The following is an 18,443-nucleotide window of genomic DNA, read 5'->3' on the forward strand; positions in this document are numbered from 1 at the left end:
TTTCCATCATCATCATCATCATCATCATCACCTGCACACATGAATAGAAACGAGATGATAATAGATATAAGCTCCATACACGGTAATATCTTTAAATAACATATTTACGAGCACATTTTTAAACCTTATGCACCAAAAAACTCCTGCTGTTCTTACATTCCTTCATTATGTCAATTTTTATTTGAGAACATTCATCTAAAGGTATATACAGTACACATGCGGCTTTTCGTTTTATAATACAAATTAAACAAATATATCCTGATTAATAAGTATAAATGAGTATGAGAGAGAGAGAGAGAGAGAGAGAGAGACGTGTTTATGCGTTTCTCCCAACCTTTCACCCACCCTCACGTAGTAAACATTGGTACATCCGGCATTTTAACCTCCGCATGCGCGATTCGACCCCAGACGCCTGAGCGGGACCGTTTGAACCGCGCATGCGCGTTTCGACCAGCCGCGTTTGCTTACGTGAACGCATTTGAACCGCGCATGCGCCTTTCGACCATTTCCCTGCTCAAAAGGGTAAATTTGAACCGCGCATGCGCCTTTCGACCATTTCCCTGCTCAAAAGGGTAAATTTGAACCGCGCATGCGCATTTCGACCATCCCCTTGAGCGGACTCATTTAAACTGCGCACGCGCGGAGCTGGGTTTCCTCTGGTAGCAGCGAAAATGGCGTCGGTTACGAGTAAGTGCGGTTTCTGACTGTTTGTTAATATAATTACATTTTTAGCCGCAGAAATAATTTAAAGTTGTGTTTTTCATGTTTAGTGCGAAATTAAGACGCTTATAAATAACAAATTTGTGTTTGTTGGTTGAAAAAAAACAAAAAAGGCGCGAATTGTTTTGTTCGGTCCGACACGCTGCTGAAGTTAGCTTGTTAGCAGGCCGGCTAACAATTTTATATTCTGTTCATTAGATATTTCTAACAAAAATGATCTTATACATGCCTACAAATGTATATATTTAATATTTAATAGGTAAAAACACAAAACAGGAGATTAGCTATAGTTAGATAGTCGGCTAGTTTCTATAAACGGTATTTTTTGCTAACAAAGAATTCAATAATATATATTTTTATTAAATACATAGAATATATAATTTTTTTTAATGTCGACTTTTATCTATTTTCTAACTTCAGATGTTTTTTTGTTTGGTGTCGTCGATGTTTAGCAGTTAAACGCGTAAGCTCTTATAAAACCCGGCAATATGGCCGGGTGCAAAGCTTGTGCGCCCCCTCACGGCCACATGCAGCATAACCACCTGAGATTTTTCATTATTAGCTAAACGGCGTGTCCACTGTATTAATTACAGGTTTATTCAAATCTAAATGCAGATCGATTCTGTAATTCCAAAATAACGGGTATTAAAAAAAATAAATGATAGTAATGGGAGGAAAAGAAATGAACAGCAGTGACTCCTCTTCCTGCTGTTTTTGTATTTCTTTTCTTCTCGCTCATCTTCATAACTTTTCCCCATGCTCCCCTTTTTGTCTCTTACTTTCTCATTTCTTTTGTGCTTTCTCATTGTTCCTCTCTCATTGGCCTCAGCCTTCTTTCTTGCCATCTGTCTGTCTTGCATGTTTTTTTTTCTTCCATCTGGTTTTATTCTTTTGTTGTACACAACCTGCTTCCTCTTAAAGGAGCAACATCTGTACATAGGATTCGATGGAGTCACAGACATCTAATTATTCCTCCAGACACATTATATGGACACCTGAGCAAATGATTTGTGCTTTTTTTTTTTTACATCTCATTTTATGTGTACAGTCTATTGATTTCTTTGCTTCTGATTGTTTTGTAGATTACAGTGGCTACAATCAGGCTGGTGCCCAGCAAGCGTAAGTGTTTACATTCACACGCGCTTTATCTGCAGTTCAGCAGCAAATCATACAATTCCTGAGTTTTTATGTTTACAGACTGTGTAAAAGGAGACCTGACATTGTTCTTCTCCCCCCTCCACAGTTACGGGTCGTACGCAGCCCAGCCCGCTCAGGGATACGGACAGACGGCACAGGTACGCTCACAATCACCACTAATAAGTAGTTTAAGGTAATTATAATGCAAGATCTAAATCTTGTTTGTGTGTGTTCATCAGCAGGGCTACACTCAACAGGACTACAGTTCATACGCTCAGCCTGCGGCCACAGACTCCACTTACGGCCAATCGGCTACCTCCGCCGGCGGATACACGCAGCAGCAGTATGCGGCATCGTACGCACAATCCACCACACCAGGTTTGTTCACAACAGTGCTTCCTGTGTGTGTACACGTTTGCAGAAAAATAACCGAGATCAGATTACTGGTGTACATTTTCACTGTGGTGAACTCTGTGGTGAACTCTGGTTGATCCAGGCCTCCAGCTGGAATAGAACTGGTTTTGTGTTCTGTATGGCCAAAATTATTGGGACAGTGCCCCTTTGTGCAAAGCCAGCTCCATGAAAATCTGCTTTTCATGGTGGGGTTGAAGTGGAAGATCTCCTGCAATAGAGCTCCAAACTTATTACTTATACCCTTGTGACTGAATGAACCTGCTCAAAATATAGCGGAGCGTCTTCCCAGAAGAGGGGAGGTTGTTAGAAGAGCAAACGGGGACTTTTGTCTGGTTTTTAATGTTAGATTTTGTTTGCTTATGGTTGGATAAAAGGTTACAAGAGTATTAAAAATGCTACAAAGGTCATGTATAAAACGACTGGTTGTTTCTCTGTTTGCTTCCAGCTGCTTATGGCACTGCCCAGGCTGGAGCGCAGGGCTACACTCAACCCGCACAGGCCTACGGGACCAGCAGCTATGCCAGCACAACCACCACCGCTGCAGCCGCTGCTCCCCCTGCGACTCAGGCGTCATACGGCACGCAGTCGGGATACACTGCGCAATCTCCTTATTCTGGATACGGCCAGCAGTCCGCCTCGGCTTCCCAGAGGTACCGTCGCGTGGTGGGGGTTCTGTGTTGCTGCGCGGACGCTGTTCTGCATCTGTAGTCGATATCTGTAAACCATCTTGTGTGTTCTTGTAGTTACAGTGCCAGCACTCAGCCTGCCTACAGCCAGGGCACCTACCAGGCCCAGCAACAGACCTACGGGGGGCAGCAGCAGTCCGCATACACTCAGGGCCCGCCCCAACAACCTCCATCAACAGCCTACCCTCCTCCGTCCAACGGCTCATATGCTCAGTCCCCATACAGCCAGCCGGGCGCCCCTCAGAGCGGCTACGAACAGTCCGGACCCTATGGTAAAGCAGTAAATTACAATCAGCTCCAGAATTTTTATTTCTGTAAGCCTCCATTATAATCTGCTTCTACCTCGTGCAGGTGGTTACGGTCAGGGCAGAGCGAGCGGGGCTTACGTGAGCTCTCAGCAGTCGCAGCGTGGAGGTTACCCGGGAGACGGCCCTGGTCGCGACGGCTACGATAGGCTGGGGATGCGTGGTGCACCCCGGGGGCGCGGCCCCATGGGTCGTGGCATGGGGTAAGTTCAGACACAGTTTGGGTAACTCCTGTCTTTTCATGTTTCTCCCTGAAGGGTTGCCAGGGCCGGTCCATGATGCTTCAGCTCGCATGGTGGTGTACCAACACGCAAAACACTTATTGTTTAGACTAAATTCACAATTTATTATTTTTATTTTTTTTTAAACACTGCATGCAGTCATTCACTACCTTTGTTTGACCAAAGGTGTTTTTTTTTTTTTTTTTTTTTAATCCCATTAGTTACTTTATTTAAATTTTCTAAAGAATATAAAGTATAGTTCTTTATGGTTTTCGAGACGCATGTAGGTTCCTTTTGGTTTTATACAGAAAACCCTGCATTTAAAGGTTTAAAGTGGGAGTCTGTAAATGTCCAGATGTTCCACTTTATTTTCATTGTAAAATCGTCCCTTAGCATGAACAGCAGCTTCACACACTCAGCATCAGGACCGTTTCCTCTCTAAACTTCCAGCTGAAATATTTTCTCTTGTGAAACTCAGATTTTTTTGGAGATTTCATTCTTTCTTTTGATCCAGAGTGGTGTCTGGGCAGGTTGGGTCATGATGGATATTACTCCAGACGTCTGTCTGCTCTCTCAGTAACACTTACAGAACTCTGACGTATTCTTCTCTTCGTCTTGTTGTACGGTGAATTCGCTTCCAATGAACCGCAGTCCAGACGGAATCACATGGTGTTGAAGTATGGAATGGGAGCCATTTTGGTTCAGGGTTCCTTTTACTTTCCGGAACCTTACTTGCTCCAAAACAACCCCAAACCATTAACACCTCTTAGCCTGTAGTGGTCTATAACACCTGAGAACAATGGGTTAATGTTTAATAGATTAAATGAAAAGGGAGAAGAGTAACCATGACACATCATTCTAAAGCTCTCAGCCTCAAGCAGCGATTCAAGATCTGTTTTTCAATGGAAAACGTACAACAAATGTGTTTGCTGAATAATAACATGCACAAAAAAAGCACTACTTACATTATTATTGTAATAACGAGTCGCAAACACATCCACTGCTGCTAATCCCGGTTTATTAGGAAAGATGAGGCTCCACTGAACAACATGCCGTAAAGCATTTTTACTCCAACCAAATAAGTGTAATTTATTCCTTTGTTTACATCACAGCACTTCAGCTGGTGTTTGTGGGTATGTTTCTAAATAACTCTCGTGTAAAAAAGCAACAAAAAAAAAAGGTGGCTGGTAGAATATAGTGTTCCAAAACAAATGAAACCACAAACTAAAAAATGTTTGTTGTGCACCACACATCATTTCAATCCTTTTATTTCCATCCAGTGGAATTATGGAACCATGATTGATGGAAAATGTAGACAATGAGTTCTGGGAGGTTTTTATTCCCCACGTGGGTGAATCTTATTTGTGAATGAGACGCATCTTTTTCAAACCAGTACTTCTCTGGATTACTCCAGGACTGATTTCATGTATTTATATATGAAATAATAAAATGTTGTGTGGGGAAATGTATATCCACTTCATCTATATCTTGTATATTCTTGAGCAAGATCAACTGTTAACATTTAAGGTCCTTTTCTGCAGTGAGTTCTAAATGCAGGGGTAAAGGATAACGTGGTAAACTTGCACCTCCACGTGTGACTGTGGGGGGTGAAGGAGTCTGATCTCTCCTGTTCTCCGTCTTGCACAAGTTCTGTTGGAGACACACTTCTCACATTTGGACTCAACAGAACTTTGAGTTATTCGCTGGTTTGTTGCATAGAAATGAACAGGACACAAAGGTGTCTGATATCAAAGTCTGTTTTCACACTTTTTGACCAGCATTAAGTGGAAAAGGATCTGGTACAAATGGTTTTGCGTGCGTCTTAAACAACATGGACTGAGTCGTGGGTTCTTCTGGCTTGCTCATTTACAGGTTCTGATGGAAAAGAGCATTATAAACATGGTCAAATTAAGAGTTTGAGCCTTGAATTAAGCCGGTGTGTGTAATATCTGGATTCCTTTGGGCTGTTACAACAAATTAACTTATTTAGGGCAGATCATACCTGATCAGCTTCACCAAAACCAACACCAAAAAATCATCAATACAGACCCGTGTAGCTTTAATGTTTGGTCAACGTTAGTTTGGGCCTCAAGTGGCTTTTTTATTTATTTTAAATCACTCAATCCAATCTCCAAGGCGTTTGGGAAGTTTTGCAAAAAAAAAAAAAAAAAGGTAGATGTTCTTCACTACATGGAAAAGATTGGCTTGAGTCAATATGTGATTCTTCACCAAAGTCTACACAAATTATAAAGGACGTCTTTGGATGCAGGATCATTAAATTGTTCCTTCACGTGAATTAGGAGACCCAAACCTGTTTCAGCGTGATGATCCCTGTGTGCACAAAGACAGCTCCATAAACATCTGCTGCTGTAGAGCTCCAACCCTACTAAACACCAGGCCTGCTCACCTACATCAGTACCTGACTTTACTAACGCCCTTGTGCTAATCTTATGCTCAGGTGTCCCTCAAACGTTTTGGTCAGATAGTGTACATGTATAGACGTGAATTGATCATGTCATGTCTCTGTGAACCTGATAGATGAGGGTTTTTTTTTTTCTGGATTATTTCAAATGGTGTATTTTTGATGGGATTACAGCAGATTATTGCTGAATTATATAAACTATATCTGGGCCGTGATCTTTCCTGTGCTGAAGTTTACAGTATCCAGAACAGTTGTGTAAACAGTGACACACCCAGTGTTTGATGCACCAGAGGGTCTGATATAAACAGTAACAATCCTCATTGACCAATAAGTTGCTGGATGGACATGATGGTGTGGGGTGGAGATGATGCTGGTTATGGTCTATACACACCCCCGGGGGTGACGTCTGGTTAGGTGGGTTTTTTTTAGGTCAGCAGTGTATCATGTTGATATCATTATCATTTTGAGGAAATCTGACCTCATTAGTTATTTGATGACCACATGAAACAAGACCTGACCACCCTTGTGCTTGTGCCCCTTACTTGCTCAATACATTTTATTTCTCTTGGTAGCAGGTTTTTCCTCACAAATATTATGTATGTCGATCATAAAAAGCATAGAGTCTGAAGCTTGTAAACAATTTACATTTATTTAATTCTAATATATAAATAAGTCAGTAAGACGGAGTGCATGTGTGTGAATGAGGGGGGGGGGGGCAGTGGAGGGGTGCGGTTACAGGGAGAAGAGGTGGAGAAGGTGGAGGCGTTCAGGTACCTGGGGTCAACAGTGTAAAATAATGGAGAGTGTTTGAGATGTGAAGAATAGAGTGCAGGCAGGGTGGAGTGGGTGGAGAAGAGTGATAGCAGGGGTGATTTGTGATAGAAGAGGATCTGTGAGAGTGAAAGGGAAAGTTTATAGGACTGTGGTGAGGGAAGACATGCAGGTAGTTGGCATTAAAGAGGCAGGGTAGAGGACCGGGAGGTATGGATGATCTGATGTGGCGCCCCCTAATGGGAGAAGTCAAAAGAAGAAATTACATTAACCCAAAAAGAGGATTATTTTTATTTGTCCCTATAAATAAGATTATATAGTGATTGTGATCGACACTGCTAAAAAAATCTACATACTAGGAACATGTTAATTTCTCATGTTTTGTTTTATTAAAAAAAAGGGACTCAATTTTTTTTTTATGTATTCCCCAAGACTCTTTGTTTTGGAGGGTTTTGGGTTATGTTTCGGGGTTTAGGTTTTTAAGCCATTTTTTTTTAATAAATATAAATAATTAACGATAAAGTACAAGCTCGAGACATTTCTCTTTCCAAGTTCCAAACATCATGAAGAGGACCCAGACGTCTCCAAGTTAGTAATCTCTTTATTAGGAATCCAGTTGTGGTGATGAGGTGTGTAGAAGAAGGTAAGCCTACACCGCACACCTGTACCAGTCATTTACCTGATTAGTCTTTAATTGGTCTTTTTACTTATTGTGTGTGTGTTTTGGGCTTTTTCACTGTATTTCCCACACGGGTTGTAAAAGTTTTTTTCCCCCCCAGGTTTCATTTTAACGTTATTTTTTTTTGTCATATTTGATTGCTACAGGTAACAGAACTTCATTACTTTAGGTCCTTCTTTCTGTATCAAATCCAGCAAGCTGACAGGGGTGAAGGGGAACTCGCTGAAATCAAGAATTTAAAAAAGTGTCTTTTTTTTTCTTTTTTTTGGGAACATGTACTTGTTTTTGTTTTTGGGGAAGAATCTGCATTGTAAACTGTTCTTTTAAGTAACTATTGGAAGGGTAACATGTCAGTTTGAAGAGTGACTTTATGAATAATTATAAAGATTTAATTATTTATGAATTGAATTTTTTTCCCTCCATAAATTTACTTGTGTTTAGATGTTTATATTGTGTGGTTTTGTATCTATATAAATTGTTCTTGCATCAGTGAACCCAATATTACATGAATGGGGGATTTAATACAAAGATGGAATGGTTTTATGAGCGAGAGTAATGTCCATGCGCTGTTGAAGTCCCCTTGGTTCGAGACTAAACGGAATTTCACCCCTCTTCATTCGTAGCATGGCTGGAGACAGAGGTGGCTTCAGTAAGCCTGGTGGTAAGTTCTTACAGAGTATTACACTGGCTAGATTTTATACTTTAACCTTTTTCGTTGCCGTGCCAATTTTTGGTGTTGGAAATGTTTTAGATCGGGGTTGCTTCTTTTGTTTTTGTTTTAAATGGTTTATTGGAAACAGGATGTGTTTAAGTTGATAATTGTGGTATTCTGAGGAAGAAAAAAAAAAAACTAAACCTCCTCGCTTTCACGGCCAAGTAACTTTTACCAAATAATGCAGCCAGAGTGTTCAGTTTTTCACCTTCCTGTTGTACATAACGCTTTTTTTTTTTTTTTTTTTTTTTTTTTTTTATTCCCTGAATGCCAGGACCCATGAGGGAAGGTATGGAAGGTGAGTCTGACACTCTTTTATTTATTTAAAATATGAGTTAGAGTAGATTAATGGTATGTAAAGATGGATGTATACACACTCCTGTATTTGCATTGATTCATTAATGCCCTATTGATGTACCTTTTTGTGTGTATCAGGACATCCAGAACAGCAGGATGAGTCTGAGAACAGCACCATCTACATCACAGGGTTGACTGAGAAGGTCACACTCACCGACATGGCCGACTTCTTTAAACATAGTGGCACCATCCGGGTGAGGGTTTTGAACACACACACACACACACACACACACTAAAGATCACCAGTGTGTGTTACATATAGCGGAGTTAACAAATGTTCACCTGTAATCTGATAAATATTTATCTAATGGTTCTAATACATTAACACTCCTGGCGTTCTGGCTTTAGTTCTTATTTGTGGGTGGTTGTGTTGCAGATAAACCGGCGTCTGAATCAGCCAGCCATCAACATCTACACCGATAAAGACTCCGGGAAACCCAAAGGAGACGCCACTCTGTCCTACGACGAGCCTCCGTGCGCCCGAGCCGCCGTGGAGTATTTTAACGGTGCAGTGTTTTTAACTTGCGTAATGATTTTTGAGGTGGATCACCATCAGGTTTTGATTCTCAACGAGGTGTCTGTGTATACCCGTTTCTTCAGGTAAGGAGTTCCAGGGGCGCAGACTGAACGTGTCAATGGCACGAAGGAAAACTGTCCCAGGGCTCATGAGGGGTGGGATGGCCATGAGAGGAGGACCAAACATGATGGACCGTGGAGGTACAGTTCCTGTCATTGCTGCTTCTATAGTGTGTATGGATGGATGGAGATGGATAGATAGATCTGTCAATCGATGCCCATGCGCTAATCAACATGGGCATGGCCAAATATGGATGCTTTATGCAAATGTATGTATATTATTAGTGAAACCAAACTCAACATAGAGCATGACATCCTTAAATACTTTTAAACATTTATAAAAAATATTGTTTTAAATGACGTCAGGACACCAAACAGAACTTTTGGAATGTTTCCACACGGACGGGTTTAATTGCCGGATGTGAGCATCATGGCGGATTTTGATGTTTGATATGAGACCTTGGTGCTTTAGTAAATGTTTAGTGATTAAAAATTTTATTTATGAGTAAAAAGGAACTTTATGAATAAATGTTTTATTAAAGGTTTTAATTTTACAGCTTATATTTAATTTATATTAATAATGTTCAAACGTAAGTGCATGCTGCATCTATAAATGCTGTTTACATTTGTTAATTAAATTTTTGAAGGCCCTTGTGTACAATTAATTTTTATGTAGATATGTATGCATGCATATGAATTAGAGATCAACAGATTTCAGTTTTTCCCTGCTGATTTCTGCAGCTGTAAAAATCTATATGGATGTTTTTCCAGTTTGTGTTATACAGTAGATCAGATCGACTGGTGCCTTAAAAGAAAAACTGCTCAAATTGCATACGAGAACATTTGTGTAAAAAAAAAAATACATTGTGCAATTTAATTGCCATATTACATCAAAATGCAAATATAAATTTTAATATTTAAATGATCCCAATGGTCTGTGTGGAAACATTGTTCTGTGTGTGGAGTGAAATGATCGGAGGGTTTTTTTTTTTTATATATATATATTCGAGTTACTCGAGGAATCGTCTCAGCCTTATCATGAGTACGATTCAACCCACTTATCGATATAAAACACACTCCGTCTTCCTCTGTTTGTGCAGGTATGATGGGTCGGGGTGGAGACAGAGGTGGATTTTCTCCCCGTGGAGGTCCTCGAGGAGCCATGGCCTGGGGAGGACCACCAGGAGCTAACAACATCCCAAAGAGAGCTGGAGACTGGGAGTGTCCTAACCCGTGAGTATCTCACACACATGGCTCACTTTGGGTTATGTAGCGTGTATAATGTATTCACCACCTCTCGTGTGTGTGTGTGTGTGATCGTGCAGCACATGTGGAAACCAGAACTTTGCCTGGAGGACCGAGTGTAACCAGTGCAAAGCTCCAAGACCTGAGGGCATGGCACCTCCTACAGGTAACACACACACACCATACACACTACTACTCGCACGATTGTGAATTGGGTCTCGTAGTCTGAAGGACCTAGAGTGTGTCTTGAGGAACAGAACTCCTACCATATCTTCTCCAATCTCGTCAGGTTTATAGGATTAGACTTGGAGCTGGTGTCCTGGCAAAGGGAAGCAGTTTCAAATAAACGTGTGCTAATTGTGCTTTTATTTTATATCAAAGTGTTGAACAAAAGGTCCAGGAATAAAAATGTTTTATAGTTGCCTTTGATCTTATTTAACAGGGGTGCCAATATTATTGAGATCTCGAAATAGTTGCTTTATTTTGTTGTGAATGCGTGATCTTCTGTGTTCTGTGCAGGTGGAGACCGTGGCAGAGGCGGGATGTTCCGCGGGGGCAGAGGGATCGAGCGGGGTGGCCCTGGGGGTATGCGTGGAGGTTGGGCAGGAGAACCCGGGGGCTTCAGGGGGGGCCGAGGGGGAATGGACCGAGGAGGATTCCGGGGAGGAAGTCGTGGAGGACCGCCAATGGACCGTGGGGCGAGGAGAGGGATGGGACCAGGGAAGATGGATATGAGGTACACACACACCTCATTTATTTATGTATAAGGTGTACAGATAAATAACACACACACACGCCTTAATTATGTTCCTATAAACAGCATGTCCACCAGGTGTTTTAATTTTTTTTTATCCATTTATAGTTACATTTGAACAGTAGTTACTGAAACATGTTTGATTAGTTCAGTCACTTGTTATAGAAGCTTGTTCATTCATTTATCCTTCTGCCTCTCTCTCTGCCTCTCTCTCTGCCTCTCTCTCTGCCTCTCTCTCTGCCTCTCTCTCTGCCTCTCTCTCTGCCTCTCTCTCTCTCTCTCTCTGCCTCTCTCTCTGCCTCTCTCTCTGCCTCTCTCTGCCTCTCTCTCTGCCTCTCTCTCTGCCTCTCTCTCTGCCTCTCTCTCTGCCTCTCTCTCTGCCTCTCTCTCTGCCTCTCTCTCTGCCTCTCTCTCTGCCTCTCTCTCTGTCTCTCTCTCTCTCTCTCTCTCTCTCTCTCTCTCTCTCTCTCTCTCTCTCTCTCTCTCTCTCTCTCTGCAGGGATCAGAGGCAGGAGCGCAGAGACAGACCATACTAAAGGATTTCACTCGTCTCTAGTGATTTTCATGTAAAACTTTTTTTTTTAATGGTCTTTTTAATTCCTTCCCGTTAATCATTTAAAATTATTCAATCACTGACACGGGTGTACACACACACACACACACACACACACACACACACACCTGTCTGCCTGTGTGGATTCATTGTTGCCCTCAATGCCATAATTTTTTTTTTTCTTCCTTCAGTTTGTTTTTGCGTTGAGTTTCTCCTCCATGCAGTTCCTGTACAACCCACATGTCATTTCTTTTTTTCAATAAATTTAGATTGGATTTGACTTTTACCCTGTGTGTGTTTGGTATTTCCACCTGGTTGCTCCATGTAGACCCACAATTTACTGTTTTAATCGGCGATGTCACTGGCTGCTGCCCCGCCCACAACATTTTGAAGACATTTTACTGTCGGTTTGTGCGGTTTGTGTTTTGTAGACACTGAGTGGCCGTGTACACACACACCCCATGAGGAACTGGGGCTGATGTGCAGTTCACACCTCTTCCACAAGATGTCACTAAAGCTCCGCTTCATACAGTCCCTCAGTGATTTTAGTGTTCAGTTCTCTGGTGTCAGTGTTCAGTATTTACAACGCGTCTACATAATCCTTCATTTTTATCCATTTATAGCTACTCTAAAGGTTATCAATATCAAGAGGTTTCGTTCAGCGGCGATAAACCAACCTCTCTCTCCAGCCTGGGCCTGTCTCTCTCTCTCTCTCTTGTTCTTTGTCCTCCTCCGATGTCCCCTTTGGGTCTCTTCTTTCCTTTCCACTTGCCCTTCTTTCCTCTCATTTTCCCCTCTTTGCCCCTTCTCTCTCCTTGTATTTCTCTATCCTGTCTTTCTTTTTTTCTTTCCCCTTCTTCCCTCATCTTTCAATTTCTCTCCTGTTCTGTCATCCTGTTTTATTCCATCTATCCTTTGTCCTCCTTTTCTGTTTTGCCCTTTGCTCTCCTCCTTTCTTCCTCTCTTCTCTGTACTTTTACCTCCACCCACATTCAGGGGATCCTGTGCAGGTGAACAGATCACACTGTCCCATCACACTGTCCTCAGTCCAGAGTCCTTCAGAGACGCGTCGAGATCTACAGAACGCGTGGAAGCGCGCGCGCGGTCTCTGTCTCTGTCTCTGTCTCTCTCTCTCTCTCGCAGATGAAATGCTGTTTTTCTTTTCTATAAAAAAGATTTTTTCCTTCAGTATGAAGCGAAAGAAGTCATGACGCGAGCCACAGCTGGAAAAGCTTTAGGATTCGTGTGGAGGCTGAACATCTGGGCTGCAGGTTCTGAGCAGCAGAGTTTGGAGAAGTAAATCTGGTCGGTTCTCGGGTTGTTCTTCACACCTGAGAAGGTTAAAGAGGGTCAGTGTTGCACTGGTGCATTGTGGGTAAGAAAGGAAGCACAGGATGAGGGTTTTTTCTTCTTTGGCAGGAAACATTCACGGACGGAACTGAGTGTGTGTGTGTGTGTGTGTGTGTGTGTGTGTGTGTGTGTGTGTGTGTGTGTGTGTGTGTGTCGCGCGCAATAGAGCTGATTCATCCAGGCCTTGGAGAATGATCTCACTCCTCTCCTCCCCTCCGTCTCGCTCTCTTAAAGTAACACTCGGTTCTTTTTTAAATCATAACAGCAGCCTCCTTTTTGAACCGGAAGTGGGTCTGAGGGGCTGAAGATCATCATGGTGGAGAAGAACAATGCTGGGGTTTATTAAGCAGATTCTCAGACTAAAGCCGTCTGTGTTCCTTCGCTCGCTGCTTTGTTTTTCAAAGTGAATTAATTTCATCCTCTTCCTGTCTGGATCAGAATGACCTATTGTGCTGAGTGTGTGAGATTAGGGGCCTCACGCAGGGGCCCCGCAGTTTAGTGCTATGTGGTGGGGGATTTGAACTTTTAACCTTCTAATCAGAAGTCCAACATCTTAATTGCTGAGCTCCTCTAATCCCCAGTATCCTCGGTGTGGAAGGAAGAAAGGAGTCGTCAGTGTCAGATTTAAAGCCATGCTCTGTTTCTCATCATCACTAAGTGGTGGTTGGTTGGTTTTATTAACGATCTCAACAGGTGAAGAAACAGACATTTTATGGCGGTAACCACAAACGGATAAAAAGAGCACATCTGGAGTCGGTGTTGAACCGTGTTGGTGTTTGTAAAAAAATAAAAGCGTTACTGTGTAGATTCTGTATGTTATTGGGTGAAATAAACCCCAGTGTGCTGTGAGCAGGAACAATCACCTCCACAACCTTCTGGAGATCCACAGGTTCAACCACTGACCTCTGATCAACTGCACATGGAACCTGGAAGTCCTGATGAAATGTTTAATCCCAAACACACCATTCAATTAAAAAATAATTAATCAGAGAGAAAGAGAGATGAAGGAGAGAGAGTAAAGAGGATAGGTGGATGAATAGAGAAGGATGGAGAGAGTAAAGAGGATAAATGGAGAAGGAGGGGAAGAGAAAAGAGGATAGGTGGATGAATAGAAAAGAGGATAGGTGGATGAATAGAAAAGAGGATAGGTGGATGAATAGAGAAGGAGGGAGAGAGTAAAGAGAATAGGTGGATGAATAGAGAAGGAGGGATGATGGCTGTATGATGATGTATCAGTAGATGTTTATAGAAGGTTCATAAACGCTTCTGTTCATCACCAGTAACAGCCTGCTACAGTCATACATACAGTGTGTGTGTGTGTGTGTGTGTGTGTGTGTTCACGCGCCTGTGCTTCAGTTCGGGTTCGGCTGTTATAATACGCTATAACCCCAGTCCACTTCTCTCCTCCTCCACACAGAGCACTAGAGAGGGAGCGCGAGGAGATTTGGGATTGTGCCTCCTCCTCCTCCTCCCCCCCCCCCCCCCCCCAACCGCTTCTTCTATCGCTTTTAAAGGACATACGGGCTGATCACACACACACACACACACACACACCGCGGGGGATCCCAGCGGAATTTTATAGCAATAGGAAAGTAAAAGTAAAAAAGGTAGAAAGAAAGAGAGAGAGAGACAGAGAGAGAGATATAGAGAGGTAGAGAGAGAGAGACAGAGAGAGGTAGAGAGAGAGACAGAGAGAGAGATATAGAGAGGGAGAGAGAGAGAGAGAGAGAGAGCGCTTCCACGCGTTCTGTAGATCTCGACGCGTCTCTGAAGGACTCTGGACTGAGGACAGTGTGATGGGACGCAGGACGGTGAGAAGTTCAGGACGCCATGGGGGCCTTTACAGTGATCATCTTCATCAGCTGACCCCTTCATCGTGTTCATCATCTTCACCATGAGGGTAAAATGGCGTGAAAATATTTCAGGTTCTTTCCACTCACGCGCCTTTAATGTTCTTAACGACGGCGCATATAACGCTACATCACACACACACACACACACACACACGCGCGCGCGCGCGCGCGCGGATTAGGTTCTGCTGTGGTCTTCTGTACTTCACTCTTTTGCATGAACCCCAACGGTCTCCATTTAGATTTTAACCGAAGGATTCCTGAAGTGAGGAACCATCAGGAGAAGATCGAGAAGATAAAGATCCGGTTCGAGCGGTTCATTAGATCTTATACAGTCATTACCTCGGGGTTAAACTCAACATTCAGTCTCACACACACACACACACACACACACACACACACACACACACCTTATTTACTGTATTACATAAACACATTCTCCAGAAATATTATTCAACACAAACAGACACACACACACACACACACACACTATTTACAGTATTAAATAAACACACAGTAATAAACACACCCGAGTGTGAGGAAGTGTAGTGTTATGTGGTAGTTATGTTGTATTTATGTGGTACAGTGTTTTTATGTGGTCCAATTTTGAGTAATGTGGTACAGTGTTATTATGTTGTTCAATGTTGTTACGTGGTAGTTGTGTGGTATTTATGTGGTAGTTTTGTGGTGCAGTGTTGTAATGTGGTAGTTGTTTTGTACAGTGTTGTGTTATGTGGTATTTATGTGGTACAGTGTTGTAATGTGGCAGTTGTGTTGTATGGTGTTGTGTTATGTGGTAGTTATGTGGTACAGTGTTGTGTTATGTGGTAGTTGTGTGGTACAGTGTTGTGTTATGTGATAGTTATGTGGTACAGTGTTGTGTTATGTGATAGTTATGTGGTACAGTGTTGTGTTATGTGGTACAGTGTTGTTATGTGGTAGTTGTGTGGTACAGTGTTGTGTTATGTGGTACAGTGTTGTTATGTGGTAGTTGTGTGGAATATATGTGGTAATTAGGTGGTACAGTGATGTTATGTGGTAGTTGTGTGGAATTTATGTGGTAATTAGGTGGTACAGTGATGTTATGTGGTAGTTGTATTGTACAGTGTTATTATGTGGTACTTTTGCGGTACAGTGTTGCTATGTGGTAGTTATATAGTACAGTGTTGTGTTATGTGGTAGTTATGTGGTACAGTGTTGTGTTATGTGGTAGTTCTGTGGTACAGTGTTGTGTTATGTGGTAGTTGTGTGGTACAATGTTGTGTTATGTGATAGTTATGTGGTACAGTTTGTGTTATGTGGTACAGTGTGGTTATGTGGTAGTTGTGTGGTATTTATGTGGTAATTAGGTGGTACAGTGATGTTATGTGGTAGTTGTACTGTACAGTGTTATTATGTGGTACTTTTGCGGTACAGTGTTGCTATGTGGTAGTTATGTTGTACAGTGTTGTGTTATGTGGTAGTTATGTAGTACAGTGTTGTGTTATGTGGTAGTTATGTTGTACAGTGTTGCGTTATGTGGTAGGTATGTGGTACAGTGTTGTGTTATGTGGTAGTTATGGGGTGTAGTGTTGTGTTATGTGGTACAATGGTATGTGGTAGTTATGTTGTACAATTTTGAGTAATGTGGTACAGTGTTCTTCCCGTGGGCTCACCACCTGCAGGAGGGACCGTAAGGGACGGTGCTGTGAGGATTGGGCAGCAGTCGAAGGCGGGGTTCTGCTTAGACTGCTGCTCCCGCGACCCGAATTACGGATAAGCGGGAGAAAATGAATGAATGAATGAATGGTACAGTGTTGTTATGTGGTGCAGTGTTCTGTTATGTGGTGGTTATGTGGTGCAGTGTTGTGTTATGTGGTGGTTATGTGGTACAATGTTGTGTTATGTTACGTTGTACAGTGTTGTGTTATGTATTGGTTACGTGGTACAATGTTGTGTTGTGTGGAATTTATGTGGTACAGTTTTGTGGTAGTTATGTGGTACAGTGTTGTGTTATGTGGTAGATATGTGGTTCAGTGTTGTGTTTTGTGGTAGATATGTGGTACAGTGTTGTTATGTGGTAGTTATGTTGTACAGTGTTGTGTTTTGTGGTAGTTATGTGGTTAAGTGTTGTGTTATGTGGTAGATATGTGGTACAGTGTTGTGTTATGTGGTAGTTATGTTGTACAGTGTTATGTTTTGTGGTAGTTATGTTGTACAGTGTTGTGTTTTGTGGTAGATATATGGTACAGTGTTGTGTTATGTGGTAGTTATGTTGTACAGTGTTATGTTTTGTGGTAGTTATGTGGTTAAGTGTTGTGTTATGTGGTAGATATGTGGTACAGTGTTGTGTTATGTGGTAGTTATGTGGTACTGTGTTGTGTGGAAAGGTGTTGGGTTATGTGATGTTATGTTTTACAGTGTTGTGTTACATGGTAGTTATGTGGTACAGATTTGTGTTGTGAAAAAAAAAATAATAATTAACAGTTTGTAATTGTTTGTGTTTCTGTTGTTCGTCCTGCAGGAACCTGATCCAGCACAATGTGGTGTTTGAAGGAAACACGGATCTCGTCCACATCTGGATTGCTTACAGCTGCTTTTATAGTGTTTTGATTTTACACACACACACACACACACACACACACACACACACACACACACACACAAATTACATTAGTTAGATGGACACCGTGAGTCAGTCTTGTTGGCATCTACGTCCTGCTTTCAGTAAACTTCTCCCTCCAGCCAATCAGACGTCACTTCGTTAACTCTCTTGTTAATCATAAACAAGATGGCCGACCAGAGCAACATCCAGTGCGCTGCTTCTAAAAGCATCCGTCCATTTAAATCCAGCGAGGAGTATCTATACGCTATGAAGGAGGATCTGGCTGAATGGCTGAAGGGCCTGTACGACCTGGACATCATCGTCGACACCTTCATGGAGAGTCTGGAGACAGGCTGCACCCTCTGTCGCCACGGCAACAACGTGAACCGCGCCGCACTCGACTTCCTGTCACAGCACCCGGACTCGCCGCTCCCGGTTCCCAGGCGTGACGTGGCGTTCCAGGCGCGTAACGTGGTCCCCGGGTCGTTCGTCGCTCGCGACAACGTGTCGAACTTCATCGCCTGGTGCAGGCACGAGCTGCGCATCAAGGACGTGCTGATGTTCGAGACCAACGACCTGGTGGAGCGCTGCAACGAGAAGAACTTTGTTCTCTGTCTGCTGGAGGTGGCGCGGCGAGGGGCCAAGTTCGGCATGCCGGCTCCAATGCTGGTGCAGCTGGAGGAGGAGATCGAGGAGGAGATCCGAGACCAGGAGAACCTGCAGGAGAATGCAGACAAGACGAGCAGCAGGACGTTTCACCAGGAAAAGAGCAACAGCGACTTGGAGGCGGAGCTCATTTACAACTGGAAACAGCAGAAAAGAGTCCTGTGTGACATGCGCAACCTGGACGAGCTGGTGAGTGTGTGTGTGTGTGTGTGTGTGTGTGTGTGTGTGAGAGATCTGGATTTTTCTCTGAGCTTGTCTTATATGAAGATCTGCAGATCAGAATCATGATATCATCAGCTTTACAGAGATAATGGTATGAGCAGGAAACCTTTAGAGGAACCAAGGTGACGTGTTTACTTTATGTAACGTGTATGTCAGAGGAGCAGCTGGAGAGGCTTTTACCATCTTACAACGTTTTGCTCTTCTATCTGTTGTTAATGC

At 42.7% G+C, this 18,443-nt stretch overlaps 2 protein-coding genes across 10 annotated transcripts in view; both read left to right on the forward strand.

Moving 5' to 3' along the window:
* Positions 1-534: 534 nt before the first annotated feature.
* On the forward strand, positions 535-11,838 carry ewsr1b (EWS RNA-binding protein 1b). Of its 2 annotated transcripts, none has more exons than XM_083527396.1 (16): positions 535-687; positions 1,803-1,839; positions 1,964-2,015; positions 2,100-2,235; positions 2,717-2,921; positions 3,015-3,229; positions 3,309-3,465; positions 7,979-8,016; positions 8,342-8,365; positions 8,503-8,618; positions 8,801-8,930; positions 9,025-9,141; positions 10,101-10,233; positions 10,326-10,411; positions 10,765-10,981; positions 11,499-11,838. In XM_083527396.1, exons 1-16 carry the CDS (start codon positions 672-674, stop codon positions 11,533-11,535), a joined length of 1,716 nt encoding a protein of 571 aa, XP_083383522.1. In that variant the 5' UTR covers positions 535-671; the 3' UTR covers positions 11,536-11,838. The 2 variants fall into 2 exon arrangements, with proteins under 2 accessions (XP_083383522.1, XP_083383521.1); XM_083527395.1 differs by having other exon boundaries at positions 550-687; positions 2,097-2,235.
* Positions 11,839-14,400: 2,562 nt separating this feature from the next.
* gas2l1 (growth arrest-specific 2 like 1) overlaps positions 14,401-18,443 on the forward strand; it is a 40,339-nt gene continuing 36,296 nt past the window's right edge. For 5 of the 8 annotated variants that reach the window (XR_014531171.1, XR_014531172.1, XR_014531173.1 and 2 more), the window contains exons 1-2: positions 14,401-14,802; positions 17,256-18,191. Coding sequence is in view for 4 of the 8 variants with exons in the window: in XM_083527322.1 (XP_083383448.1) it covers positions 17,523-18,191 (669 nt within the window). In the remaining 4 variants the exon portion in view is untranslated. Of the gene's footprint in view, positions 15,059-17,255; positions 18,192-18,443 lie in introns of all 8 variants that reach the window. The other 3 variants (XM_083527323.1, XM_083527324.1, XM_083527325.1) reach the window with 3 other exon arrangements.

The sequence above is a fragment of the Silurus aristotelis genome (assembly GCF_946808225.1).
Source record: "Silurus aristotelis genome assembly, chromosome: 23".
NCBI classification, from domain to species: Eukaryota; Metazoa; Chordata; class Actinopteri; order Siluriformes; family Siluridae; genus Silurus; species Silurus aristotelis.